The 27867-nt window shown below is 40.7% G+C and overlaps 2 protein-coding genes across 3 annotated transcripts; one reads left to right on the plus strand and one right to left on the minus strand.

The window, feature by feature from the left end:
* Positions 1-3676: 3676 nt before the first annotated feature.
* On the plus strand, positions 3677-7215 carry LOC121814681 (proteinase-activated receptor 3-like). Its single transcript, XM_042221695.1, has 2 exons — positions 3677-4555; positions 5432-7215. The coding sequence occupies exon 2, from the start codon at positions 5482-5484 to the stop codon at positions 6364-6366; it is 885 nt and encodes a 294-aa protein (XP_042077629.1). The 5' UTR covers positions 3677-4555; positions 5432-5481; the 3' UTR covers positions 6367-7215.
* Positions 7216-9584: 2369 nt separating this feature from the next.
* sapcd2 (suppressor APC domain containing 2) lies at positions 9585-22208 on the minus strand. Of its 2 annotated transcripts, none has more exons than XM_005930083.3 (6): positions 21158-22208; positions 17870-18003; positions 15324-15470; positions 11829-11930; positions 10986-11102; positions 9585-10884 (listed from the first exon to the last, which is right to left on the minus strand). In XM_005930083.3, exons 1-6 carry the CDS (start codon positions 21945-21947, stop codon positions 10756-10758), a joined length of 1419 nt encoding a protein of 472 aa, XP_005930145.1. In that variant the 5' UTR covers positions 21948-22208; the 3' UTR covers positions 9585-10755. The 2 variants fall into 2 exon arrangements, with proteins under 2 accessions (XP_005930145.1, XP_005930144.1); XM_005930082.3 differs by having other exon boundaries at positions 10986-11105; positions 21158-22205.
* Positions 22209-27867: the final 5659 nt, after the last annotated feature.

The raw sequence follows: 27867 nt of genomic DNA on the forward strand, positions 1-27867 counted from the left end.
ATTCTATCGTCCGATAACGATATAAATCACAAAAATGTAACATTTTCTGTAAATTCTGTGAATCTCGGGCAGCTCGACTTGCGGGAAGTGTTTCCAGCTGCGCGTCATGTAGCTGGAGTCGAGTGTTTTAACCGATGCATGAAACTATACATTTTTAGACATAAGTTGTAAGGCCGCCGTTTTCTTTGTGAGTATTTATTACACGGCGTGCTGCGGGGAAAAGCCTGTTCTAACGTTTGAGTCTAAGGTTTATTTTTTAGCACCTGGCGGCTCTTTTTTACTTCTCATCCGTAAATAATCTGCTCTTTCACGTGATTCAGTTTATTTTGAAAAGTCTCAACAGGATCTTGAGCTTTATTGTGAAAGGTTTATGTGGAACATAAACAAGCGGACACGCGATGCTGTTACCGTCTTGTTGCTAACCACAACGCATAAAAACAGGCGCTTGTCCGTGAGTGTGGTTATATTAAATATAAGAGAAAGAGAGAACTTTAAGAAATTAATATAGCCACTACAGTGACCATCAAAACGATGAAAAAATATTGCCGTAAACAGTTTATTTTGCGACACCACGAAACAAACGATAGCGTAAAATGAAACGATAGACGTTTTTATATCGTCATCCGATATATATCGTTATATCAACAGACCTATCTAAAATACAAAACATCAGAACCAAACTTAATTAAATGAAGAATATAATAATGTATTAGCATGTAGCAAGCAGATTATTGTTATATCGAACAGCCCTAGGACAACTTGATCCACAGAGGCTCAAACGATCTGGTGCCAGACACCACAGGACACCCCTGGAGGACCTGCCTCGATGACCTGAGGGATCAGATTTTAGGATTTAGAAGCCAGGTGGGGGAACTATACTAAATCACTCTATTCTCTGAAAAGATTTCACTTTGAATCTTACAGATTAAAACGCTAGCACAAATGTGAAAACCCTGTTTTGTCCTGTTATGTTTCCCCTTTTACCAGCAGTCTGCAAGTTTACAGGAGTACTGTTTAGTTTGTGGGTGGAAATAGAAATAATTAAACACATTATGGTTTAATAGCAACTGTATGGTACTGCTGGGATGTCTGCGTATAACAGTTTCTGTGCCGTGTGGGTGTCCAGCCCCAACTTGTTTGATTGTATGTTTCTTGCTGCTCAAACTGCATGATGTGTGAAACTCTTTTTCCTTCTGCTTTCTATTGAGAGGACTTCAGGTTAAATGTCAGAAATAAACATGACAGCGATGACACTGGTTCTGTGGTTCTTCGAGATGCATTTTCCCACAAGCTGTGCTGACGCTAAACACTTAAAGAATAAACATTATAAAAACAGCACAATATGACAGAAACGAATGATAGTTGTTTGAATTTGAGCTCTTTTCATATCGATTATCTTTCGGTGTGAACAAAGCTTATTTAAAAGAAATGTGGATGCTGATGCAAACGCAATATCAGCTAGTCTCTATATCAGAAAAGATGAGCAGCTCTGTGGTCTTGCTTCTCTTTTTCTGCTCCCATATTTTGATGCAGTTTGCTAGTCACGAACTGCAATTGCAATTTACACGACAAAGCAGTTAAATATCTTTACAAAAGAAAAACTCAAGTAGAACTGATATTCAAGGATAATCTGACCCGTTTAGCTCTGCTGTGAATTGTGCTGTTAATTCTGGTCATAATTCCAGGAGATTTCCCTTGTTGGCTGTTAGTGATGATTACCTGATGTAATTAATGCAACACATTTGCACTTCTCCCACAGATGGCAACAACTCACTGCCTTTATGCATGTAGACACGATCCAGATGATCTGCTGAAGTTTAAACTGAACTTCAGAATAGGGAAGAAAGAGGATTTAAGTGACTTTAAATGGGGTGTGTTTTTGTTTTTTTGTTTTTTTTCTGGTTTCTGGTGTTTATTTGGATGGTAGGGTCAGAATTTGTTGCACCGTACATGAATATTTAGGTTTGTGGTGCTGTAATGGTGTGGCAGATATTTTCTTGGCGCACTTTGGACCCCTTGGGACCAACTGAGCATCATTTAAAGGAACCTAATCCAAGGGAGGAACCATTGTTGTGTCTACACATAACTTTGGTACTAGCAGCCTGTTGCAAAAATGCATGATTTATTTCCATGTCTTTAGTTCAATCTGCAAAAAATGCCAAAGATGGCACAGTTTGACAGGCATAAAACAGTATTTGTGCATCAACAAGCTGATTCCCAAAGAGCTATTAACTGAAAACTTGGCATATCTCAGTGTGGTGTGCAGTCTGTCCAAGTGGAGGACAAAAAAGAACCATGAGGAATAAAATGAATCCTATCTACTGAAAACGTACAGTATCTAAAATTCATTACCTTAATAAATAAGACAAAGACCTGACACAGGACTGAGCGATACATCTATCAGTGCGCCCCAGGGCAGCTGTGGCTACAATGTAGCTTGCCATCGCCAGTGTGTGTGAATGGGTGAATGACTGAATGTAGTGTGAAGCGCTTTGGGGTCCTTAGGGACTAGAAAAGCGCTATACAAATGCAGGCCATCTAGACCTTCAGTGGATCCATCTACTGTTCACTGAAAGCACTTCAGAAATAGCTTCAGTGGAAAGGTGGAGAAACGCCTGAGGTATGCCAAACATCACAAAAACTGGACTGAAAACCAGTGACAACAGGTGGAGGCTCTGCCTCTGGCTTCATTTCAGTCAAAGGTGTTGGAGATCTTGTGAAAATCTACAGAATTATGAACACAGAAAAGTGCCGTCAAATTCTGATTCTGTGCAATACCATCTGGAAAACGTTTTATTGGCAATGGCTTCATTTTTTAGCACGACAATGATCCCAAACACATAGCAAATGCAGTACAAACATAACTGGATAGAAAAACAGTGAAGCATTCGTGGATTGGCCTCCCCAGAGCCCAGACCTCATCATTATTGAAGCAGTGTGGGATCATGTGGACAGAGAACAGAACAAAAGGCATCCAACATCCAAAGAAGAGCTTTGAAGAAGCCTGGAAACAACAAAATACAGGAAAGCTGCCTAAGAGAGTTCAGGATGTGTTAAAGAATGAATGTGATCCTTCTAACAAGTTGTTCCCAATTCACACTATTTTCTCCTAGAAAAAATTGTAAATAAAATACTTTATAAAGATGCTGCACTGTCATGGACTGCGAAACCTTGGCGGTCCAAACAATGCAACTCAGTGTGACGTTTAATGTCAAACTGCTCGCAGCCAGATGGTCATACGATGCAACAGATGTGGAAAATCACGCTGTTCCTGGGCAGGTCTGTGTGCGCACAAGGAGGCTCGCCAAGTCTAACTTATACTCGAGTCACCGTCGACACCGACAACTGACACCGATGAGGGATATCAGTGTGATCGTTATCTGCACAGGAACAGCATAGACATAAAGGATTATGCTCTACAATATGACCAAGGTAAGAGTCTTTGAACTTGATGAAAAACACTAATATTCATTTAAAAGTTATGTGAAGCCACAAAAAGTGTCTGGATTCAGAAAACAGCTGACATGTTGCTTTCATTGCCATCTGCTTTTGTTCTTTCTGATGATAGATTATCAGAGCAAACCTGTGGAAATCTTCCATCTTTCATGAGGGAGAAACACCTCTTGTTACCTGACAACAACAGACAGACACACACACACACACACACACACACACACACACACAAACTCAAAGGTAAACAAACCTCAGCAGGCACCTTGTAAAGCTGTTCAAACAACCCAAACCAATGAAACGCTATAAACGAGCAGGACGCCATGAAGGGACTGACAGAATGATTTACAGGCATTTACATGTTCAGAGACTGTAAACTTCACAGAGGTCTTTTAAATTAATTGTGATTAGTTGTGAAAAGGTCAAAGGTCACCTGAGAGGTAATTCTGTAATCCTCCACATCAAAGGTCTCCATAGATCCTCAAAGCATTCATGGTGTAACTGTGAATCACTGCGTGAGGTGACGTGCAGTATTTCAGTAGGAATAGGGACGCGTCCCCCGTTTGGCGTGCTTGATAACCCACCCGGTAGACATCACACCGTGAAACCTGACAGTCTCATGTAACCTGTTACACATGTTACACCAATCAGAAGTGATTTTTCTGGACTGTTGCATCAGTTGTTTACTGCCGATTTTCCGTCAGGCACCATTAGTTTGTTGCATCATTGCCAATCGCTGTGAATGGATGACGACTTGCCGCAACATCTGCTCCTCCCTTAATCTTTGTTTTAACCTGTTTTTTTTCCCTTTAGCTGTTTATTTCAAACCGCTTCAACTACCTTTCACCCATTCGAGAAATTACTTGCATTAGTTTTGTCAGTGTTCATTTTAAAGGTGGTGCATGCGGGCCCAAAAAGACATCGTGGCATCCAGAGGGAGAGCCTCAGCCTCCACGCCCTCATCTCCACGCTGTGATTGGATGATCCCCGAAGTGTTGGCTCATGTTCCTTCATATGTTTCTTAATCATTTAGAGGTAAACAGGAGACACATGAATGATTCGTGGAGATTTTGGGCACCAGCCGCTTCAGGAAGACATTAATCAGGTGAGCACCCGGTAACTCCTGATCGCTGGATTACAGTAGAAACAGTTTTGCTTAAGTGTCTGCATCCTGTGTTAGCTCATAAGTCTTGGTGGCCATGTTTTCTTCATTGGCTAGTGCTGCAACCTTTATGAGCACTTTTGTTCTACATGAAATGGAGCTCTGTTCAGCTTAGGCTGCACATTTACATGCCACAAATAGAAATGGTGTGGTGCATGGAAACATGCACAAACCCACACACACAATTCCAGCAGCTGTTTATTGAACGATTGATAATATTAGGCACAGTCTCGTCACAGCTCTGTGGGAGGGTGTAAAAACTTTGTATATGAGGTTGCTAGGCTATTGAGGGTGTCATACTTGAACAGTTAAAGGCAAAAGAGGCTGAAAGGTAAGACGATTTCTGTTCATAACAATATGAATAAAGGATGAGAGGTGTATCATTACTGAATTAATCAGCTGTAACTCATTCTGTTTATGATATTTCTAACATTAGCCAGCTGTTATTAGTAAAAAAAAATTAAATAAGACTTCAGTTTTACTTGCAGCATCAGGATGTTCACTTGGGTATTGAAGAGGTTATTCTTCACGTGTTCATTTATCTCTGGCTCAAGTGTCAAAAATACAAAAATAGGTGCCGTGCTGCTGTAAATGCAAACGCATGTATTGTGACAGTATAACTCCCAATATAGCAACAAAATTAGCCACACATAACTTAAGCTTAAAGAGACACAGTAAAGTAAAATGTTAAAGCAGCAGTAGGATAGCAACAGCTCTATGTCAACTCGCCTCTACCAACCATCACCCTGAAACACTTCAATACTGTGTTCCTGCTTGACTCTTGATTCTAACGGGCCTTGCTGGCCTCTTATCTTACAGATCTTTGCACATCTTCTCAATACTTCCCTTTCTGATCTAGTTGAGAGGTCATGGAGGTTTTCTACGTCAATTCGTCTCTGCTCTTCATCTCTCACAGACCGCTCAACTCCACTGCGGTTGAGAAGACAGTGTACGAGTCCTGCAGAAACATGCCTGCCGTACTTATCTGGTATCTGAGCCTGCAGTTCACTAACATGTTCCTAGGCATCCCAGCCAACGTCACGGTGCTGTGGCTCATCCACAAGAACAAACGCGACTCTTCCACCTCTGACATCTTCATCCTTCATCTGGCAGTTCTGGACGTCCTCTTCTGTCTCATCCCTCCCCTGGAGCTCGTAAACCTCGTCTTCCTCACCACGACTACCAGCACCTGGTACGTCCTGCGCTTCTTCTACGGCATCAAAGACTCCTCGCCCCTCTTCCTTTCTTGCATCTGCCTGGACCGCTACATGGCCGTGGTCCACCCCATCATCTTCACTAAGCTCAAAGACCGTCTGCACAGGGCAGTCCTGGCCATTGTGGTCTGGCTGATCATTCTGGTCTACGCGGCTGCCAAATGCGCAGGAAACATCGTTAACTTCGACAAGGTCTTCACGGTGATGATCCTCGGAGCGTTCGCCTTCATGGTGTACTGCAACGTAGCGATCCTCTGGGTGCTGAGGCAGTCGCGGCCTGGCGGAGATGCCATGCATCCCGTGAAGAAGAAAGCCTTCAAGATGGTCCTCATTATCCTGGCCATCATAGTGTTCAACTACTTCCCACCTGTCGCACTCTTCCCCTTCAAAGAGTACTTTTCCCCTGATGTGTTTCGCTGCTATATTCACTACATCGCCTTCGGCTTGATGGACTTCAGCAGCACCATTCAGCCTGTGCTGTATCTGTCCAAGGAGGGGCTGCCATGGAGCATCACCTGCAGCCAGAGGAGCAACACTTAAATCCAGCGGGGCTACATGTATGTTGGATGTATTCGAACAAATGTACTGCTCCTGCTTGATTGCATGTTGAAAATTATGATTAATGAAACATTTACCAATGAGGTAAAAAGATCTAAGCGCCCTACAAGACCCCAGAATTTTGAAGTTCTTGGTTTAATTAACAAGAAGGGTCAGACCTACAGATAGCTCTGAAATAATACATCTTTAAGGGCTGTGGGAAGTTATAAAAATCATTGTTATTTTACTAGATTTCATAGGATAATTAATAAAGGAATGAGTATCTTAGAGGTTAGTTAGTGACACCCTCAAACAGCAGTTACAGTGGGTGCTGTCAGTAGGTGTGCTGTGACACTTTATGTGATTTCACTCTGCCACTGTAACATTTTCTTTAATTCAATTTTTTAAAAGAAAACCATGCACACCTATTGCTTTATATATCTGATTAAATAAACATGCATGCCCTTTTCGTCCTCGCGTGTAGCCATGTCCTCAGTTTGAGTCGCAAACTACAAGGAATCTAATGCACATGAGCGCAGACAACAGAGACTAATTGCATTTAAGGCAACGAGGAACACCAGCGATAAAATGTCATGTTTGGAAATCAGGCAAAAGCAATGGTGGACAGATATGAGCACACATTGGTGAGATGAAGTCGCCGCTTCCTTTTGGCAATATTTTACATATTCAAACCTCAGATACCTGCAGTCTGACCGCGATGGTGCAACAGGTCATAAATCCCTTTCATAAAGATGATAAATTTTCACATGCAGAGTCCCTGAAATTCACGGTGCCATGATCTTCCCTCTAAATTCACACAAATACTTGATACTTGTTGCAGCAGTGGTACATTTGATGGTGTTGTGGAAAATTTAACAATAACCTGCAACACACCCAGTGAGCTTGATTTGAAGTGGGTTTAATAAACACATTGCAATGTGGAGAGAGCATCCCAGTGAAACACCAGGACCATCTCTGAATTGTGGCCACCGCCCTTACATCTTATATACAGAGACACAGACAAAGAACATTCCACAAACTCTTACATGTTGGCCCCTCTCACGGGGGGGCTATACCTCCTCCCTCACAGAGAGAATTATGACCTTGTTTTCTGCTTGGCCGTCACCTAAGGATTTACATCCCTGATAAGCAGAAGGAGTCCCACTATCTGTTTAACGTCTCCCATTACAATGGCCTCACTGTGTTAACATTACTATAGTAAAGTGAGAAAGTGATATTACTGTAACTAATGTGATATGATTAAATATGTGATTAATACACGAGAAAAGAAATCTGCCAATACAATGGCTGAAAGGACTTGAACCTAGAAGACAGAGAATGTGTAACCATTTTGCACAGAAGCTATTATCTAATTATTCAAGGCTCCTTATTTTATGATTTTAAAATAAACTTTTTTTTTTTAAATTATCAGTAAAACCTACACTCAGTAACTCTTAGGCGGGTTTTTTTTTTCTAAATGTATTAAAATCCAAAAATGAAGCTCCAATTTTCTCACGTTTGTTTAGTAGAAATCACTCTAGCTGCGCTTACAGCCCTGTCTTTATGTTTCTGCAAGCATTGCACACCTGGATTCTAGCACTGTTACATACCTATCAATGCATGAGACACTTCAGTGAAAGTAAAATCAGTTCACCTTACCACAATCTGAATACCACACTGTGGTGTGTTTTATTTTCATCGTGCACTGAATGCGTTTGAATGTTTCTGTGTTTTTTGTGCTTTTTTTTAAACGTATAAAAGCTCAATAAAACATGAAAATCTGTTTTCGTTAATGCATCTCTTTAATTTAGACACAGATCACACAAACAGGCTTTAAGTAGCACACAGGCGGACAAATCTGTTCATATAAACTGATATACAACAAGCAGGTCCCACAACAATCATGAAGATGGGCTTTTACCCAGCCGTAATGTAACTGTTAGCAAGCCTAAGCTAATCCCCTAAGATCAGCATGACTTACAAAACAGTTACAATATTTATAGAAACATTCTTTTAGTGACGTTATTACACAGATACATTCCTCTCAGGTCAAAGGATCATGTGCTAACTCTATAGTTAAAGCTATATACAGCATTAAATTAATCTAATTTGACCACGCTGCTTATTATTAAGTGAATATGCCTGTGAGTGACATAATTATAGTGTTATTCTGGTTAAATTAAAAATTTTAGACAGAGCCACTGTTGAAGTTAATCTTGTAGCAACGACTTAGTGTCTTAAACAAAGTCAATAATTTGTCTTTCAAAGTAAAGCATTTTTAAAAACAAGTCACCATAATGGTAACATAGAGGTACATTAAAAAAAACAGTGTGTTATGACAGACAGGGCTACAAAGGAAACAGATTTTCTTCCATTAACAATACATTAATACAGCACAGACTGGACAACAGTGTATTGCACTGAAACACACACACACACACACACACACACACACACACACACACACACACACACACAACACACACACACACACACACACACACACACAAACACACACACACACACACACACCAGTATCAGTAGTTGCACAAATTAATGTTAACTTCAGTTCCACTTACAGGCTTTTTAGAGCTTTTAACCACAGCTCTCAGTACTTGCTGTACTGTGAAGAAACCTTCAGTCTGTTGTTTTCATGCCAGAATTAAATGATAGATTTTTTTTCTGCAGATGAGGCTTTAGAGGTTCATACAATGAAGCAGGATTTGGGCTTATCAAGGTAACTTCAGGATTAACCCTGTGTTTTAGCATTAACGGGGTTCATGCTGAAACACGTGGTTAACGGGGGTATATCACTGGGGGTTTATCACTACGGTAACTCCAGAGGGAATAATCTTTCAGATCAAACTCCACTGACCAATCAGCTCTCTGGAAAACCGGATCAACAATCCTGGAAGATCCCTCAGTGCAACGACACTAAGAATGTTTGTAGTTTTTAAAGAGCATCTAAAATCTTTATATTTATGTGACAAGCACCAGTAAGAAATACTATAAGATTATTATATGCACATTTTTTCCTTTATTACAACCATATTATGACAATGTAACAATATTATTGTTTTATAAGCATTCATATATGGCCAACATATATGATCCTAGAGAGGGCGGTGTGTTCAAATCTGCAGGCCGGATAGTTTGGCTTTTATTTTCTATTACATTTTAAGTTTTTTAATTATGATAAGCCAAGTGATGGAGTCGTGACCTCTTATATCGGGATATGAGATTTTGGTCATATCGCACAGCCCTAGCTTGTCCTGCATCAGCGAGGCTGGAAGCCAGATGTCTGCCATTCTCCTTGAGCATCTTCAGCTGCGTTTGCAGGGTGGCAGGCTGCTGCTATCAGTTTGACCATCAGGAGTGTTTAAGCAAATGTTATAAGTCAAAGCAACACCAGCGCAAATTCTAGGGAATAATATTTCCCAACAGAACACTCCATTGTATCGAAGTGATCAGTGCTTCTTTTGTTTATCTGTATTACTGGGTTACATTCACCATCTACTACGTTCATGCTCCGCAGCTTTCTTCCACATGCAAACTTCCAAATTTCCCTAATCCACCCCTGCCTCTGCATCTCATTGGATAGTAGGCTATCCTTCCATATTTTTTTTCTCCAGTCTTTAAAAAAAGATAATAACATTCAAAAATTGAGGAACATTTAACACGCTACTATGAAATACAAACCGCTCTTTCAGTAATTCATCTCTGTCAGCATTTGAAATCAGGGAAACGTGCTATTAAGGATTCATTTACATCAAAGGGGAGAAATACTGAAAGTCGGGGACACAGTGTTTCTTATACAGATTGAAATAAAAGTACCAAACTTAAAAAAAAATGTATGTAGGTCACAGCAAGTGTATCCAGCTAATGATTTGTTTTCCTTGTTTAAGAGTATGGCGTTTTATTCCAAGAGAAATGTCTCCTCCCTGCCACTTCCACTGTCCAATAGCTTCTCAAACCGCTACTTAAGGAGCGATGGTGGACTCCCGGTGAATGTAAACGTTCTCGTTATTTGTTTGTTGTGCAGTGGAGATCCTCTAATCCTGCAAGAAATGGAGTGATGGGACCATGAGCCTCAAGTTTCTAACCCTACCAGGAGTGTTACTGCAGTACTCGTACAACGAGAAGTAAAAAAAGAAAACGGATTTAGACAAGATCAGGGTTAGGATCAGGAGCGCTTGCATCTAGCAGCAGTGCGTGGTTTGATTTGGGTTGGAGTGCTCGCATTTATGGCTAAAGGTGCATCACTGTCCTGAACGGGCAGCTGGGTAAACAGGAGTCAGTTTCAGATTACCGGCGTGCTGATATGACATCATCGTGTTGTCTCCTAGCTGACGTTTGGTGTTGGGTGGAGTTTCTTTTTTATTTCTTTTTTTTTCAGATAAAGGTGGAATCCAAGGTGCTTGTGTCTTGTGCACTGCGGGCTCGGGCCTCAAAAAGCTGCTTTATCAAAGCAGACTTCTCCTGCTCCAGCTGGGTGATCCGCTCGCTTTTCTCTGTCACCTCCTTAAAGAAAAGGTAGAAGAGAAAATAAGTGTGCAGGCTTAAAAAAAACAAACAAACAGTATGTTTGGTTGGTTATTCGTGACAGATTAAATATATAAAACCTGCGTGAGGAGGCGGTTCTGGTCCTTCAGTCTCTGAATGGCTTGTGGAGGAGCTGGAGCAGGAGGCTGGGCGTTAGCTGAGAGAGCTGCTGTCTGAGCGCCGCTGGAAGGAAATGGCTGCTAAGAAACGAACAGGAACCTGTTACACTTCAGCTCTGCCACAGTGTGTCACAGAGTAACAAAATTAACATGTTGAACATTAACCTGGCTTCCCTTTAACTGCTTTGCCTGCTTCAGGCTATTTATTATTATTTTGAGAAATATTTACTGCATTCAACATTTCCAGGTAACAAAAAGAAAAGAGATACTCTGAGTAGGACAAAATTAGGTTTTAAATACATTCCACTTATTTTTATTTAATTTCTTTCATTTGATGTCATTTAATAAAACTCTGATAATGCCGAGACCCACGTCCTTTATTACAGCTAAATGATTATAAGCATACTGTTTCTCAGGTTTTGTGACTCTCGGGGATTTTATTCTAAAAAATGCTGATTCTTAACCCCAAGTCTTTCATTAGAGTAGCAAATATTCAGGCCTGGTAGGGTTGTGGTTGGCTTATTACAAACACATACATTACAACATTACACAATTTACACAAGCTGACATTGCACTTTATCTACAGACAACAGAGAAAGACAATATTGAAACCCCACATAAAGAGTTCCTCAGGAGCTGGGCGTGCTAAGCATGTTCTGGCTATTGGACATTTTGAAAAGGTCGAGAAAAGTTTAAATCCAAACTTAGGGGTTGTAATTAGATTACACTAATAAATCCCAAATCATTAGCAATGCCTGACTCTGCTTAAATCCTAAAACAAAGAAAAACAAAAGATAAACTCACCATTCCTGTGCAGGAAATAAGCTCATTAAGGCAGCGGTTGGCTTCTTGTAATTTGGGAATGAGAGCATTCATGCGACTCTGATTGGCTTCTGTGAAAAAATCCTGCAAACGAGAGAGCATGAAAAAACGATCAGGATGACATTCAAGCATCAAGAGAAAGAAAGATCCCATGGCAAGCTGGGATGGTGACTTGACAAAGCATTTGTAAGCTCAGGTCAAAAATTGTGTCCAATCAGGTAAAAGTGCTTGAAAAACAGTTGCAGAGACATAAACCAAGCCTTGTTACATATTTTTATTTTGTCTGAGGTAACTGAATTACTCTTCTCCTGCCCTTAAATTATCAGTTTCCTGCATTTCTCGCTCACATTTACAAGCAGTGACTGGAAAGGCTATAGCAGAAAGTTGTATATAAAAGATGGAAGTAGTGCCTTAAACCTGCATTCTTTCTAATGGCCAGCAGGGGGTCACTTCTTTTTGTATGTAGCAGCCATTCCCAAACTTCACACTGCTTAATCCGCCCAACCTTAAAACTGAGACTCTGTGGAAAATAAAGCATTTCCTATGTGTCCTCATTCATTAATCCTGATGATTTTCCATCAACAGCCTTACTTTCCCATTTAAATTTCTTTCAAGCTAATAACAAAAGATAAGACAAGTTTAAGATCAAAAATTGGTCAGAAAAATGAAAAATCACTTTTAGATACTAACGTTTTTTTCCCGCAGGATTTCAAAAGAAAAACATAATGGGGGAAAAATATATATATGTATATATCAGCTTGTGCTACTAGTTTTTTTTAAGTTGCCATTTTTAACATTATGAATTCCTTTGTATTTATATATTTTTTTAAATCTTAAATTCTTATATAATCTTATATATTTTATTATTCATATTATTATTATTGTTGTTGTTGTTGTTGTTGTTGTTGTTGTTGTTGTTGTTGTTGTTGTTGTTGTTGTTATATTTGGAAAAAAACAAAACTTTTAAATGACCCCTCACCCCACCTCCAGTACCATTACAGCCTACCACTGTGAAAGTGACTTTGATTTATTTGCTCAGTAAGCACTTTCTTTTACTCTGTGACTAACAATGCACTACTAAATTAGTGACTTCAAAAAGAGATCAGGGGCCTGTTCTTCGTACCGCGCTAAGTGAGTTAGCTGGATGAGATTGTTGACGATTTCGCGTGATCCGGATCGTTCGGTTCCCGAAGCCCATCCGGGACTTGCTGTCATAGCAACAGAGCCGTAAGCGTAAACCTGCTGGGGAGCAGGTTTACTTTATGTAAACAGGATTAGATCGCGGCCACGCAGGTATGCCCGCGTCATTTATACGAAAGCAACAGCGATATTCCACCACTGTTTCACCATAAATAAATAACATCAATGTAACTAAAGACAATGCAGCACCTGATCCATTTATTGATTTCACACAGATACATACAGGTCATTTCCTAAAAAAGGGAAATGTACTATTAACATTCTATTACATGTATGTGATTATTACAGATGTAATTCATATTTCAGAGTAGCAATTGCAAATTACTTCGTGTAATCAAGATGAGAGACCACGGCTATAAAAGCGAAGGTGGATTTGGGAAGCCTGTCGCAGCCATGTCCTGCGGAAGGTGCAAGATTGATAAGGAGAGTTTTCAGAATTCAGCGTATATTGCGGGACAGACAGGATCCTTTAGCTCAGCGCGACAGTGTGCTCATTAGAGAGATATCGATTTTCCCGTGAGGGTATTATTTACTTAACCAACTTGTTGACGAGGGGGTGCAGGACCACCACCTGTCTTTTTTTGCTCTGCCCTTTTCTTGGTTGCTGTTATAAACAAACAGATTATTTCAGGGTCTCTTTCCAAGAGACTAAAAGCAATATAAGTGATAAATATTACCATTCTGTAGAATATTCCTATATTTCACTTTTACCTGTTCCCATGTTCTAGTGGGTCCTGTTGTGGCTCTAATGTGAAAGGGGATATAATATAACATATTATAATATAATGTAATATAATATTGGATAATATAGTGTAATATAATAAATCTACCCTACCGCCTACTGGTGTTGGCCAGAGGGGCCGATGGCGCGATATGGCAGCCTGGCTTCTGTCAGTCTGCCCCAGGGCAGCTGTGGCTACAACCGTAGCTGCCTCCACCAGTGTGTGAATGTGAGAGTGACTGAATAGTGGCATTGTAAAGCGCTTTGGGTGCCTTGAAAAGCGCTATATCAATCCACTCCATTATTATTGTTCTTATTAAATTACTTACGAGTTTAATTTGTCAGCAACTTTCTGCCAGCCCTCTCTCCTTGCTTTTGCAGCCTTTGCAGTGTTCCCTTGCGTTTTAATTAAACTCTGAAACTCCTGAAATCCCTCACTCAAGAGTTCTTGCTCTGCTGCCGAAAAATGACCGAGCGCGCTCCTCGACATTTTCGCCGACCAATCAGAGGGTTGCCGATCAATGTTTCTACTATCGATGCGTAGCCCCTTTTACGACACCCAGTGATGTCACATTACTGCGTCCAGCTGTACTAATCGTCAACAGCAGGTGTGTTCGGGGAACCGGATTAGCGCGCTCACGGTTAGCGCGATGGTTTGGTCTTGGATGTTTCATTTGATCTTGGATGTAGTGAGCGACGTACGAAGCACAGGGCCCAGATGTTAGCCACATCCATCTTTTATATACAGTCTATATAAATGACTGAAAAAATGTCATACTTCTGTGACACGAGGTGAGCAAAGTTGATTAATTAATAACTGATTTGAAGCAAAGTCAAATCATATCAAAGCTGCAGTAGGCAGAAATAAGAAAATAAAGACTCCACCATCATCCTGCAGATTACTATAAGCCCTTCAATTAAAAAAACAAATAAATACAACATTTCAAACCCAACTTTCTGACATGAAAGTCTTCTCTTTAATCAGCTCCATCACCATGTCTATTATTTATATTCACATTTTTATTCATATCATGAAATCACAGGAGTTGCCTTAAGGTGCTTTATATTGAAAGGTAAAGACTTTACAATGATAGACTACAGTCTTTTGTACTTTTTCTAATGCTTCATAATATTCAGCTGATCTTTTAAGAAATGTGATTCCCTGAAGTCGCCCATAATTAACTAGATTTTCTAAAGCCTGAAATAGTGCACGGTCGTAGATCCCTGTTGGGCAACTTGTGTTAATTTAAAAATAAATAAATAAAACAAAACATATTGCCTACTTCAATTTTCACGAAGAGCCGGGAGAGCGCTCAAACCGTGCAACCTCCAGTTCACACTGAATGCAATATCACAACAAATTACTGAGACAGTCGCAGCCTCATTCTTAGTGTTTTCATTCATTTCACAGACTAACAATTTACAATTGTTTTAAACAATTAGTCCTTATTCTAGATATTTCAGAAGCACCGTCTTGTGATGCAACATGGTCTATAAGTTTTATTTTAAATGCATATCACACTTTGTAGCTGTTTCACAGTAGTGTTTGAACTGACCGCACAGTGTGAGCTTTGGCCGATGTGCCGCTGTCTCTCTGTGACATTGTGGATTTGGTCCTGGTACCATTCTCGGGCCCGCTCCACCACTTCCAGGCCCGCCAGCAGGGAATCCTTCTCCTGCTCCAGCTCTTTCATTTGCTTCAACTGCGTGAGTTGAAATTGAAAAGCAGATGTAGGAGAGTGAAAAGAAAGAGGAAGAGAAAAGCTTGGTTAAGAACCTAAACCAAACTCGCCTGAAGTTAATTTCTGGATAGATTCCCCACTGAGACTTTAATGAATGAAAACATTTAAGTTTCGTGACATCACTAAGAGCGCTTTCGAATCAAGATGAAATCTAATCACTGATTTATTTTTATTTTTTTGCCAGCACTCTTCATGGTAGACAAACTCCAGTCCTTTCACAAGGGCATCCGCAGCACACTCTTTTGTGCTGGCTGAGACAATGGCGCCACACCAATTGTGTGGGACTCTCTCCCATCATGAACAATGTTTAGAGGAGCAATCACCCCCAGCCCTATGGCAACCGCACAGCAACCTAAGAATGGGGTAAACAGCACTTCAGCTATGGCTACCCCAGTGTTTGTGAAAGAGAGACAGAGAGGAAGAGATGTGTGAGAGAAAAAGCATGTTTGTGTGTGTGTTTGCAGCCCAGCAAGGCTGCAATGAGTTGTGCTGACCAAGCTGTCCATGCAGCAAGCAGCCACAGTCAAGGCCTCACTGTTGGCATTCAGCCACCTGGTGTGTCATCTATGTCTATCTATCCACCCATGGCTCCATCCATCCAGCCAACCCTGCACAGCTCCCTACATTCCACAGATCATCGCTCATACACCAGTAAACATGCGGGAAACACTGCCTGACAACACATTAAAATCCTTCACCAAAACTCACTCTCACTCACACTAAAGTGAGAGTGTTCACAAATGAAGAGGAGAGGAGGGGGCCTCTGATAATGAAATGGTCGGAGGGGGGAGTCCATGTTTAGAATGAAGCACCAGTATCAAATCTCCCAAAGGGTGCAAAAAAGAGAAAATACTCACAGAAGAAGTAGAACAGCAAAAAGCTTAAAGGGTTATGGAAGACTTGTGCTTCCGTGCTGTCATGAATGCACACGAAAGCACAGATTTGATACCAAACTGATTCAAAGAACACAAGGTGTTTTCAAGCTAAAAGTGATAAAAACAAGGATATTTATGAAGACTTATTCTGATCATTTGATTAATTGGCAAGTCTCCTTTCCTGACATATTTAATATACCTGAATATTAAAGAAACTAAGGCAGGAAGTGCATACATTGGTGAAGAAATGGTTTAAAATGGCATGCTCTGTCAATCAGCTAACTCACATCATTTAGTTACATTTTCTTTAATTAATCAGACTTCTTAGAGACTTTTTTTTTTAAAATCATAACCCAAAAAGTCAAACTTACACTCAAACTGTATCAAATCCTCACAATGGAGACACTGTAACCACCAAAAAAATCTTTGTTACTTTGTAACTTTCTCACAATTTTGGGCACAAAGAAAAACCTCATAAGTACAAATCATTAATTTCTACTGTCCATTTCAGCTCATACATCAAAAAGCTACTGGGAAATCTTTACTGACGCTGACACAATTACATACCAATACAAAATCTTCAACAGTGTAACCTTTTCTTTACAAAACCATCTCACAGATAGTCAAAGAGGATAGAGGCTATCTCTCCCTCTCCTTCTCCATCCCTCTCGACCTACTCACCCAGAGGAAAAAGTGCAGGGCCTTGCTGCTGTAGAGGCTACTGCTGAGGGGGATGAAGACGGTAGTGTAGGCCGCCCACACAGCCGTTAAAGCTGGGCCAGGCCTGCCAAGCGAGTCCTCTACTTCTACTAGGCCCCTGGGCCCGACTCGGCTCACTACCATCAGGGCAGCAGCGGGCCAAGCCGGCCTGGGGTGGGAGGGACAGAGGGGAGTGAGGGGAGGAGGAGGAAAGGGGCTGGGATAGAGGAAGAAGGAGGGGAGCCGGTCAGTAAATTTCTCCAGACACAGAGGCCAGGGGAAAAAGAAAGACACGGAGACGCTGACAAAAACACGCAAAAGGAAGAGGGAGAAGAGGTGAGCTGGAAAGAGTGGAAAACGTTGAGGCAGGGGGAGAGAGCGAGAGCGAGCGCTGGACCAGAGGGTGGGAGGGGCGAGTCAGAGGGGGAGGCAGGGGGGCAGAGGGATGGGAGGGGAATGTGTGGGCCAATAGGAGGTGAAGCAGAATAGAGCCTGCTCTGGAAATGTTTTCTAAACTTGTCAAAATAGATATTTGTCTGTTTTTCATTAAGTTTCCACACAGGCCTCAGTCTCTCTATGAAACTCCAGCACAAATAAAACAGTGAAAAGGGCCGCCTGCTAAACTACAACGTGTATATGGCTTAAGGGTCACTGCTTAACTTATCTTTGTTTTTCCAAACAGGCTTAAACATGTAACATTTTCCAGCTGGTCTGTTTATTCCCGTTTGCATGGTAACTTCATAAAAACCTGAAACGAATGTGTTTGTCTGCTTTTCATTCACCAACCATTCCGTAATCCACTCCATTGGAAATGGTATGCCTCCTCTGCTCTTCCCGGCTCCGCCCGTGTCGCCTTGAGCCGCCGGTAAATCCTGTAGCTGATTCACTTTGAGACCTCGGCAAACCTGATTTCACAACACCTAGACAAACGTGAAACAGACAGTTTCAGCATAGCAATGCAGTCTGGCGTGCACTCAGTTATTCCTGATGACAGTGGATTAAAAACACAATACACTGTGCTGTAAAAACATTTGAAAAAGTGACAATCTTGCACAGTAAAGTAAAAATACTCCTATTCTTTGCTGCACTATGACATACTTCTATAATTATTCTTCTTTTGGCTGCTCGCTTTAAGGGTCGCCACAATGGATCATCTGCCTCCATCTCACACTATCCTCAGCATCCTCCTCTGTCACACCAACACTCTGTTCCTCTTGAGCCACTCCTCATTTCTTTCTAGGAAACTTTCTTGTAATTTTTTGTTGTCTTGAGCAATATCTCTTCAGGCTATTTGAAGGTCTTTCAAATCAAATGTTTTCTTTGGACACTGGCTGCTTTTTTCCAGTTATTTTAAAAGATTTTTTTTATTTATTTATTTAATTGTTTGTCATACTCTGATTTCCAAAGTACTTTCAGATGAAAAACGTCGCATATGAGAATGCATGTTACTCTAACAGTTCACAAAGAGTAAGCAAATGCTTGAACTGATGTATCTGGGCTGCCAGTTTTTACCACAGGAGGGAGCTGCACTCTGTAAATGTGCACTGATGTGGCAGCATTTCTATTTTCTGTTTTATTTTAAAGTGTGCATATAGTCATTGTCCCTTGTGTGAATGCTTATAGGGATGTAAAGCATCTGAGCTGTTTCCTGAGCCTTGTTGGTGCTTCTAAAGCCAGCAGTGTGCAGCACTTTAATGTTTAACAAGTGAAGGACTGACAGAAGACATCGGGTTAGGATTATTTCTTAAAAAAAGGGACAGACTTTGATTTCAGTCCAAGCAGGTGTAGATCTGCTTCCAGTTACTCTATAGATCTAACAAGGTTTCTCTGCAGTGACAGAGAAGCGGTTCAGGTTGCAAACTGGTTCCAGATTGTCTAATCCGTCACAATCTCTTCCCTTGAGGTGTATCACATTCTTTCACCAATGCTTGAATGTTTGTCTAACAGTAGCAAATTGCAAAACAGTGATGTCAAACTTGAGGCAGTCAAGCCCTTTTTTTTTTTAAAATACTGTTTCTACACTCCATTCAGACAGAGAGTTAATGAAACTCTTGCATCACTGACACTGAATCTGCACGGGCCTGCTTTTTTCCACATGAATAATAATCAGGAATCAGTGAGCGAATCAATAAAGAATCAAAGCTGTGAACTGATTCGACAGCAGCGCTGGTATCAGTCTAATCTAATTAAAAATCATCCTTATTCTTTTGCCCACATCTACTTTAACTCTTCTCCTGGCCTCTATACCTATGAATGTGGAGTTAAGTGAATGTTTTCCTCTTTCCAAGATCATGCTGTCACAGCTGAAGTACATGCAGGTTCTCGTTAAGTGGGCACTATCTCCAAACTATTCAAAATCTATATGTACCACATCTCAGTGGTACTCTGTGGTATTTTATCATCATCAGATTTTTAGATTAGAGTGCACAGCTTTCACTAAACCAGGAGACAGAGAAAGACAGAGTGAGTGTCTGGGATATGTGATGAAGTTCACAGCGTTGAGGAGGATTTCACTGCTGCCGTGATTCAGAAAGTCCTGGCCTGTGTGCTGTAATCTGGACTAATCCAACAGGGTTTGGCTGCATGTGAGAGATTACAGCATGAACACTGCTGGTCAGTCTGTATTATGCCCCAAAGTGTGCGGACACATAAGCTGCACACTCTTGCTTTGATGCTTTAATATTTCTGCCATTAATGCGCCATTATATCAGCATGCAAACTTTTGCTGATTTTGGAATCCGGATCGTAGTCAGCACCTAATTCCAGTTCATCCCAGAGGTGGGGTCACAAAGCTGGAAGAACAATGCTGTTTAAAATGTAAGGGTTTCCCTCGATTTCATTTAATCACAGCGCCACAAAAGACAAAAAGCAGAATAGACGTATGTGAGTCTTTGCATCTGAGCATGAGTGAAAATCAGAATTCACACTGTTCTCAAATGGTATATGCAACTAAAGCCCTGAGGGCTCAACAGAGAGATGGCAAGAGTGTCACTCTTATTGTAGCTCCGCACAGGCCTGAGTGTACAGATATGATGCAAACTCGAACAGACTCAAGCTGAGTGTATGTGACTATATGAAAGGGCAAAAAAGAACTGTCATTCCATATATGACAGCATGTATATATTTAAGAACTTTACCACAGTAGTGGTGTAAGACCAGAAAGCTAAATACTGAAGACTCAAATGAAACTCTAAATCTCTGTAGTTTCTAACATAATCTCTGACCTATCTTAGGGTTAACGATGGCAATTATTCAACTAAGCACTCGTGACTGCAGCAGACCCTCTGTTTAAGCCATGACATAATGCCATAACGTGCTATCAAAATCCCGGAGACTGTTACTGGACTCTCTTCAATGTTCCCTTTTTTCACATGTGAAAAACCCCAGCTGAATAACAAACAGTGACTTGCAAGAAACTCTGAAGATATTGTGCACTTGTGTGGACATCACGGTTCAGTAGCCCCAGTCAAATTATAATAGGGGAATGAAGAGCGTAGGACTGCAGTGGACATATCAGCTCAGGTTATGCATGCAATGTAAGGACTCATCACAGAAATTTAGTGTCATTACTTCTGAGCCCTGGTGTTCTTAATTAGCAGCTTCTCAGATGCAGATTAGATGCTTTAGTTTTGGAACAATAAAAATCGATTTAGTTAATGCGCCCCCCAAAATATCTGCGAGCACATTAATAAATGATTGTTAATTTTGTTTAAGAAATGCCAGAAATGCCTTTGTTTTACAGACCTCAGATCAATCTCTGCCAGTCAGACTAATTTAAAGCCATCATACTGGACTTTGATAATTATGTCTGGCATTTATTAGTAAGTTATTAACATTTTGAAAGATTCATCGCTCTGGCTAGAAATTTCTGAGGTCGCGGAATTTCATATAATTACATGAAAAGAGCATATTGTGAGTCTTTGCATCTGAGCATGAGAAACAGATCCATAACTGAGCAAATATGGATCTGTTTTCAGTGAGCAGTTATGAGTTGCTGTTATAAATGATGACATAATGAGTCCTGCATGAACTCGCTGCCCCCTCACACACTTGCAGTTTTCTAGTGGCACTTACTTGGTCTCTGGAGCTGTGGAGACTCCAATGCCAGCGACTCAATGGACCTGCCCCTGCTCTGCTGGTGCTGTGCCGGGTTGGTAACATGGCTCGTGTCGGTGCGGTAACACCCACCCTCTGGAGCGACGGGAATCCGCTCCAAACTCCGCCCGGGTCTATCGAGGCCCGCGCTGTACCGCGCCGGTCCACACGCCGGGTACCCGGACCCTTCCTCCGGCCTGGCCCGGTTGTGCTGAGGGGGTGCCCGTTGCTGCTGGGTGTTCGTTACGTTACTCGGCCCCAGCGGGCGGACCTTGTTCTCAACCCGAGTCCCGACATTGCATTTGGACAGTGGTGCGAGTTTGTGGTGCTGCTTCGGAGCCTGCTGCGGGTGCACGGCCGCCTGGGCCTTGAAGTTGGAGCTGTTCTCCGGGTTGAGCATGGAGTACCGGAGCCCGGCAACAAAGCGCTCAAAAGTGAGGCAGCCATGCGGTGGTGTGACCCTCCTGAGGCAGCCCAGCACTCCGCCTGGCAGGTCCCGAGTGTCTGCGCCCTGCCAGCGGCTCTCGATCTCTGAGATATGGACGTAGCCCCGACCACCGTCATCCAAAATGTCAAAGAGGGTCCTCAGGCTGTGCAGAAAGGCTTTGGGCAAACCATCTGTTGAATACTCACTTTCTTTGGGCTGCATTTTGGCAGTTTTAAAGCCGTCCGCGGGTCCCCGAAACACCTCTTTCCTCGAACCAGCTCTGCCGTAAATCACTGAAGTCCCGTTCAGCTTGCAGCTCTGGTCAGTCGCGATCAGAGCCATGAAGGTATTGATAGTCCCCAGCTAATCAGTCAAAAACACACTACACGGGTTGCCTAACTGCGTGTAAACGCAAAGATGAAGATACAGAGTGTAAAATAAATTCCCGCTTACTTATTGAGCAAGAAAACATATATGTTCATTAACTTTTATCCCCCAAAACGCCTCCGCTGTATATATTTCGGGAATAACTACCTCCGCCGCTCTGAGATCCATACTTTCCTTTTTCTGCCCAGGACCGCCCTTCAAACGGTTGTGCGCGAGCATCCCGGGACCAGCCATTGGCCGCGGTGTGCACGAGCTCCGCGCTCATTGGCTCTGACCTTAGGTAGGCTCCAGTTTGAGTTGTGCTTTTGTTATTACTAAAGCTGCGCAGACGTTATTCATAAAGCCTGGATATAATTACATACAGGGCGTTTTTAAATAAAAAAGACGTGCAAACTTTCACCTTACACACGTCATATCCGATACAGAACCCCTTTGTTTAACATTAAATACCTTTAAACTTACAAGTTAAATAAAATAGGCTGTTGATATATGTTTCCTATATCTCATTTTAATAATAGTCATTTAGAATTTATCTCTTTGTCTGCATTAAACTGACTAACACATACCGACTGTGTATAAAAAATACTTCTGTGCTCCATAAAGAAGTCTAGCAGGCAAAAATAAAGGCAAGTATTCTACAATAATAATAATAATAAATTTTATTTATGAGCGCCTTTCAAGTCACCCAAGGACACTTTACAATAGGATAAAAGACAAGACAGTAGAAAGTTGCTTGTTGCAGGTATTCAAGTTATCTCCTCATCATTCTGGTGCCTGCATGCATGGTCTAGATATTCATTGCAGGCAGCAGTGCCAAGTATTGCAATAAAAGTATTTGCTCTCTTCCTGGTTTCTTAATTTTTGTTTTGCATATTTGTCACATCAACATGTTTTAATCATTCAATATTTTTGATATTAGACAAAGAAAGCCAGAATAAATACAAATGCTGTTTTTAAATGATGATTTTTAAAGTCTTGATATGTGTCCCCTAAACCTAATAAATGGTTGTGCCGACCTTGGCAACAAGAAATGCAGTCAAGCATTTGCAATATCTGGAAACATGTCTCTGCATCACTGTGGAGGAAATTGGCTCATACTTCTTTGCAGAATTATAGAGTTTTGGAGCATAAACAGTCTGTTTAAGGTCATGCTAAAGTATGTCAATTTGATTTAAGTCCAAATTTTCACTATGCCACTACAAAACCTTTATTTTATTTATTTATTTTATTAATTCAGAGGTGGACTTGCTAGCATCTTTTCAGATTATTGTCCCGTGATGACCAGTCATTCTATTTCAGAATTTGTTTGGTAGAGAACAGAGTTCATGTTTTCATCAAATATGCCTTTGTTTAGGTCCTGAAGCAACAATGCAGCCCCAGACCATCACACTACCACCACCATGTTGCTGCATTGCTCTTTTTATGTTTTATGAAATGCTGTTTTAGTTTTATGCCAGATGTGATGCAACACAAATCTTCCAAAATGATTATTATTATTTTTTTTATCTCCATTCTACAGAATATTTTCCCAAAAGGCCTGGGGGATCATCAGAATGGGGTTTATTTTATGTGAGACGATCCTTTGTGTTCTTGACAAACAGCCATATTCTGAATTATCTGCAAACCAGAGCGAGAGAGAGTGGAATTGGGCAATCCTATAGGGAGTTCCAGTAATACACTCAAAAGGTAATAAAGGTGTGGATAACTGTTTCAAAATCTTTTGGTGTCAAAGCAGGTTTTAATTTAGTCATGGTTCTCATTTGGTAAAAGCTTCCCATAACAAAATTTCCAGATTTAATTTAAAAGACAAGGAAATCTACATTAAAAAAAAAACCAAAACAACATTTTTCACTACAGTTTGTCCACATCTGGATAAAAAAACAATCCAAGCTGAATAGAAAAACTTCAGTTTTTCAGTTCATTAGCTGAAGGATTTTTTTTTTTTTTGCCATTCAGGATTTCAAACCACCCAAACAGTCAAATATGTTCCTAATGGAGTGGTCACTGTTTAGGTGTGGCAGATAGATAAAAATGTGTGTCATCTGCATAACAGTGATTGTCAATTTTGTGTTTTTGAAAGATGAAGCCAAGGAGGTAACACATATCATGAAAAAAAGAGGACCTAAAACGGATCCTTGAGGGATACCAAGGTTAACGGAAGCTGGGGATAAGGGTTTCCCACATGAACAGAAAAGGTCTATATTTTTCAAATATGAGGAAAACCCACGTAGAACGTGACCCTGTAGACTGACCACAAGCACCAAATGTTTTAAAAGAATGTTATGGTTGATTGAGGTCCATCAACACTAAAATGGCACAAGAACCGTTCTCATCAGATAAAAGATTATTGTTATACACCTTTAACAGGGGAGATTCTGTCAGTATGTAAATAGGAATTGATAGTAACCCGATTTAAAGGCTGACCTTTAAATCAGGTTACAGGGTGTGCTATGCATCTTTACGACTTCCTTCATCATACATCAGCTTAAATATTATGTAACATGCATTATGACAAGGTTTTCTTTCAGCGAGTTGACTCAGTCTTTATATCCAATGTTTACACAGAGTCGAAACACATCTTTTCTGACACTTTTCCTCCCACTGTAGCAGTGAGTAACATGGAAAAACTGTGTGCACAGATGAATGTTTATCTCGGACCTGCCCAGGCTTGAACTTTCCTTACCGTTGTCATCAACACAGGGTGAACCGGTGATTTACCTGAAACATGCCGTGTCCTAAAGAATGTCTTGTAATTACCACCTAATGCTTACTTTACAGTTATTTTTCCTGTTAGTCCAGATTTTAAATTGCACGCTTTCCTTGCCTCGTGTACCAAATGCACAGTCAGGACACATAATCAATACCACCCCCTGCCCCTCCAGTGCACGTCAATCACACACCAGTTCTTCTTCTTAACACATCGATTTCTGTGGATTGATCGGCACTGCAGGCCACAAAGAAGAGCCAAAAAATTAAAGAGGTTTTGATTTTTCCACTGTGGGCCCAAGATCGTTTTTAGGATTTTTTTGCATCCCTGGCTCAATTTTTATGTAACCATTGAAAGAGAGTGAAAGAAATAGGAGAGACGGATGCACTGTCCAGCTACAGCTCAGCGTAATCGCTCACAGGGTCAGACAACTGAGCGCTTACTCCTGCTCTCCCCCATCTCTCCCTCTCATGTTGTCATGCACGTGCCAGACACACAGACAGACTCGAACCAACAAACACTGGGCATTGTTAATCATGCCAGGTTTTGCTGAGGGTGCCCTGAAAGGCCAGTCCATAATGCTGTTTAAGGTTTTGTGGTCATGTACTGATCCTTTGCTTCACTGGCCAGTCAGTCCTCTCATGTAACACTCTCTCTCCTCTCATTATCTCCTGTTTGCTCTGATTCTCAAAGTCTTCCCCTTCAGCAGTATCGGTGTGCATGTGACAAAGGATTTGAGAGCTTATTCAGTACATGATGCATGATTTTTTTTTTTTTTGGAAAGACACAAAGAGACTTCAAAACCTTCAAATTCTGGAGGTGTTAAATCAAATCTGAAATATTGTGGGAGGAAGAGAGCGAGAGGAATTGAAAGAGTGGGGGTTGACTCAAGCTGAGCAGCAGGAAAAATAAAAGGAATATTATACCGAAGCCAAAATAGTTCATTATTCAGATTTTCATTTACTATGAGAATCTCCCATATCCGCTGTCTCGCTCAAACGTGCTTTCCACATCTCTGGTTTGAGTTTGTGTTTCCAGCTCTCAGAATAATTCTCTATATTTCGAAGGCTTGAACTTTGGATTTTTCATTCACTTAAGGTATTAAAAGTATGCTTGAAAGACTCTATTGTTTCAATGGGTTGCACTGCATGGTTCAGAATTTACACTACTAATGCCTTATTGTGCAAATAAGTCTGGAGAAAACAGTCAGACTGCTCATGTTTGCGTCCACTAAATCCCATATTGATAGAATACTATCTTTGTGAATATTTATGGTCCCCAGTTTCGAGGTATCCTTGTAATCTTAAAATAATGCCGTCTCAGTAATGCAGGATTTGCAGGATTTAGTTGGTTGTTATATAAATAGCTCGAGTCTATTCATATTTACATTAAATTTTGTTTTGCATCTGGCATGACAATGCAAGTCTTCTTTTTGCATGAAAGTAGCCTAATAGCCAACAGCAGTCTTCTGCTGCTGTTGTCCATCTACAATAGCTTAAAGAAGCCTGGTCATTTTCCTCTGACCTCTGGTATCAATAAGCCATTTTCTCATTTTCAGACCATTCTCTGTGAACCTTAGAGATGGCTGAGTGGGGAAATCCCAGCAGTTTCTAAAACACTCAGACGCTTCTGGCACCAACAACCACGCCACATTTAAAGTCACTTAAGTCTCCTTTCTTCCTCAATCTGATGCGTGGACGTGTGGAATGAATGCAATGTATGAAATAAATGTTTGGTTCTGGTACTGTATATTTTAAATAGTGGCCGTATAGTTTAAATACTGAAAAACAGAATACTTTGTAATTTTACATATTACTGAAGAAAATATTACAAGGTTATTAGCAGAATAGAGTTAAAGCAAAAACTTCCAAAGGAAAAACACTGAATTCTTCTCAGTCTGTCATAATGCAGACAAAAAAGGTAACCTAAAGACTCTATTACAGCACACCTGAACCATTAGACGTCCAGGGGCTGAAAGCTAAATGTTGTCAGGATTAATATGCTGCTACTCTGAGAAAGCAAGGATTTAAAAGGAATAACTGTCCCCACATGATTTACTCTGTGTAGTTCAGGCACATGTTTAAATAAAAGGTTAGTAATTTGCTTGTCATTTAGTGGTTTGGCCCACCAGAGAGTCCAATAAGCAGCTCTACACCATTAGCTTTACAGTAACAAGTAGAAGCTGGTTTTGGAAGTGCACTGTTAATTCTGATGCACGACAACCCAACACATCCAAATATTAATACAGGGTTCATACACCTTTTTCAGGGTGAAATTCAAGTACTTGTTAAGTACTTTCAAGGTCCCTTTTCAAGCTTTTTTCCAGCACCCCCCCCCAAAAGTGCATGTTTAAATTCGCATCACCTCTGTAAGACCATGTGAAAATTAAAACAAATCATCCTAGGTGAACTTGAACACCTTTGATCCCCTTTTGTTAAGACAGAGAAACACACCACACAAAAATACTGCAAAAGGACGGTCGCCTTATATACATAGTGTATAAACTCAAAATGCACATTTCACTTAAAAATTAAGATGTGAACAAATCAACTTGTTAGGGATATTCTTCTCCCGTTGAAAGCCCAAAAAGAAATAATTAAGTCTTCTCATCAGATATTGATGCTTCTTTCCTGTGTGACATAAAATAGGAGACAAATGTTTGTTTGTTTTTTAAGTTAATTCCCAATAAAACTGTTTTATTGCTAACTACATTGCTGTCTGTATTATTGCTGAAGTCCTAAACGTCACGTTCAAAGTGTTTGTGCTAATACCATCATGTACAGTCAGACAGGCATGGAGAACAGCACTGACTGGGAAGCTTTGAACAGATCACATAGTTCAATTCAACATATAAGACTTTAAGAATGCACAAGCATCTACTTAAAATCTATTTAATTTATCATCTGTCATATTATTATGTACAATTCTAATGTATTTTGTTCATCTCACTTAAATAAACAGGCAGCCTTAAAGTACGAAATATTCATATACAAATACACATATAAATGTGTGTACTGTCTCAGTGGCTGATAGTGCCCCACAGGCCTCAGTGTGAGCTTGAAGACATTTACACTCAGCAAAAATATAAACGCAACAATTTTGTTTTTGCTCCCATTCCCCATGGGATGGACGTAGAGACCTAAAATTCATTCCAGATACACAATATAA

The sequence above is a fragment of the Haplochromis burtoni genome, unplaced genomic scaffold (assembly GCF_018398535.1).
Source record: "Haplochromis burtoni strain Fernald_Lab_line unplaced genomic scaffold, NCSU_Asbu1 Contig_72, whole genome shotgun sequence".
Lineage (NCBI taxonomy): Eukaryota > Metazoa > Chordata > Actinopteri > Cichliformes > Cichlidae > Haplochromis > Haplochromis burtoni.

Coding starts and splice junctions, on each gene's coding strand:
- sapcd2 (XM_005930082.3), bottom strand. CDS start 21,947: ATGGCTCTGATCGCGACTGACCAGAGCTGCAAGCTGAACGGGACTTCA. Junction 11,931..15,323: donor GCCAAAGCTCACACTGTGCG/GTCAGTTCAAAC, acceptor TCTCGTTTGCAG/GATTTTTTCACAGAAGCCAA. Junction 10,885..10,985: donor AGAACCGCCTCCTCACGCAG/GTTTTATATATT, acceptor CTTTTCTTTAAG/GAGGTGACAGAGAAAAGCGA.
- LOC121814681 (XM_042221695.1), top strand. CDS start 5,482: ATGGAGGTTTTCTACGTCAATTCGTCTCTGCTCTTCATCTCTCACAGA.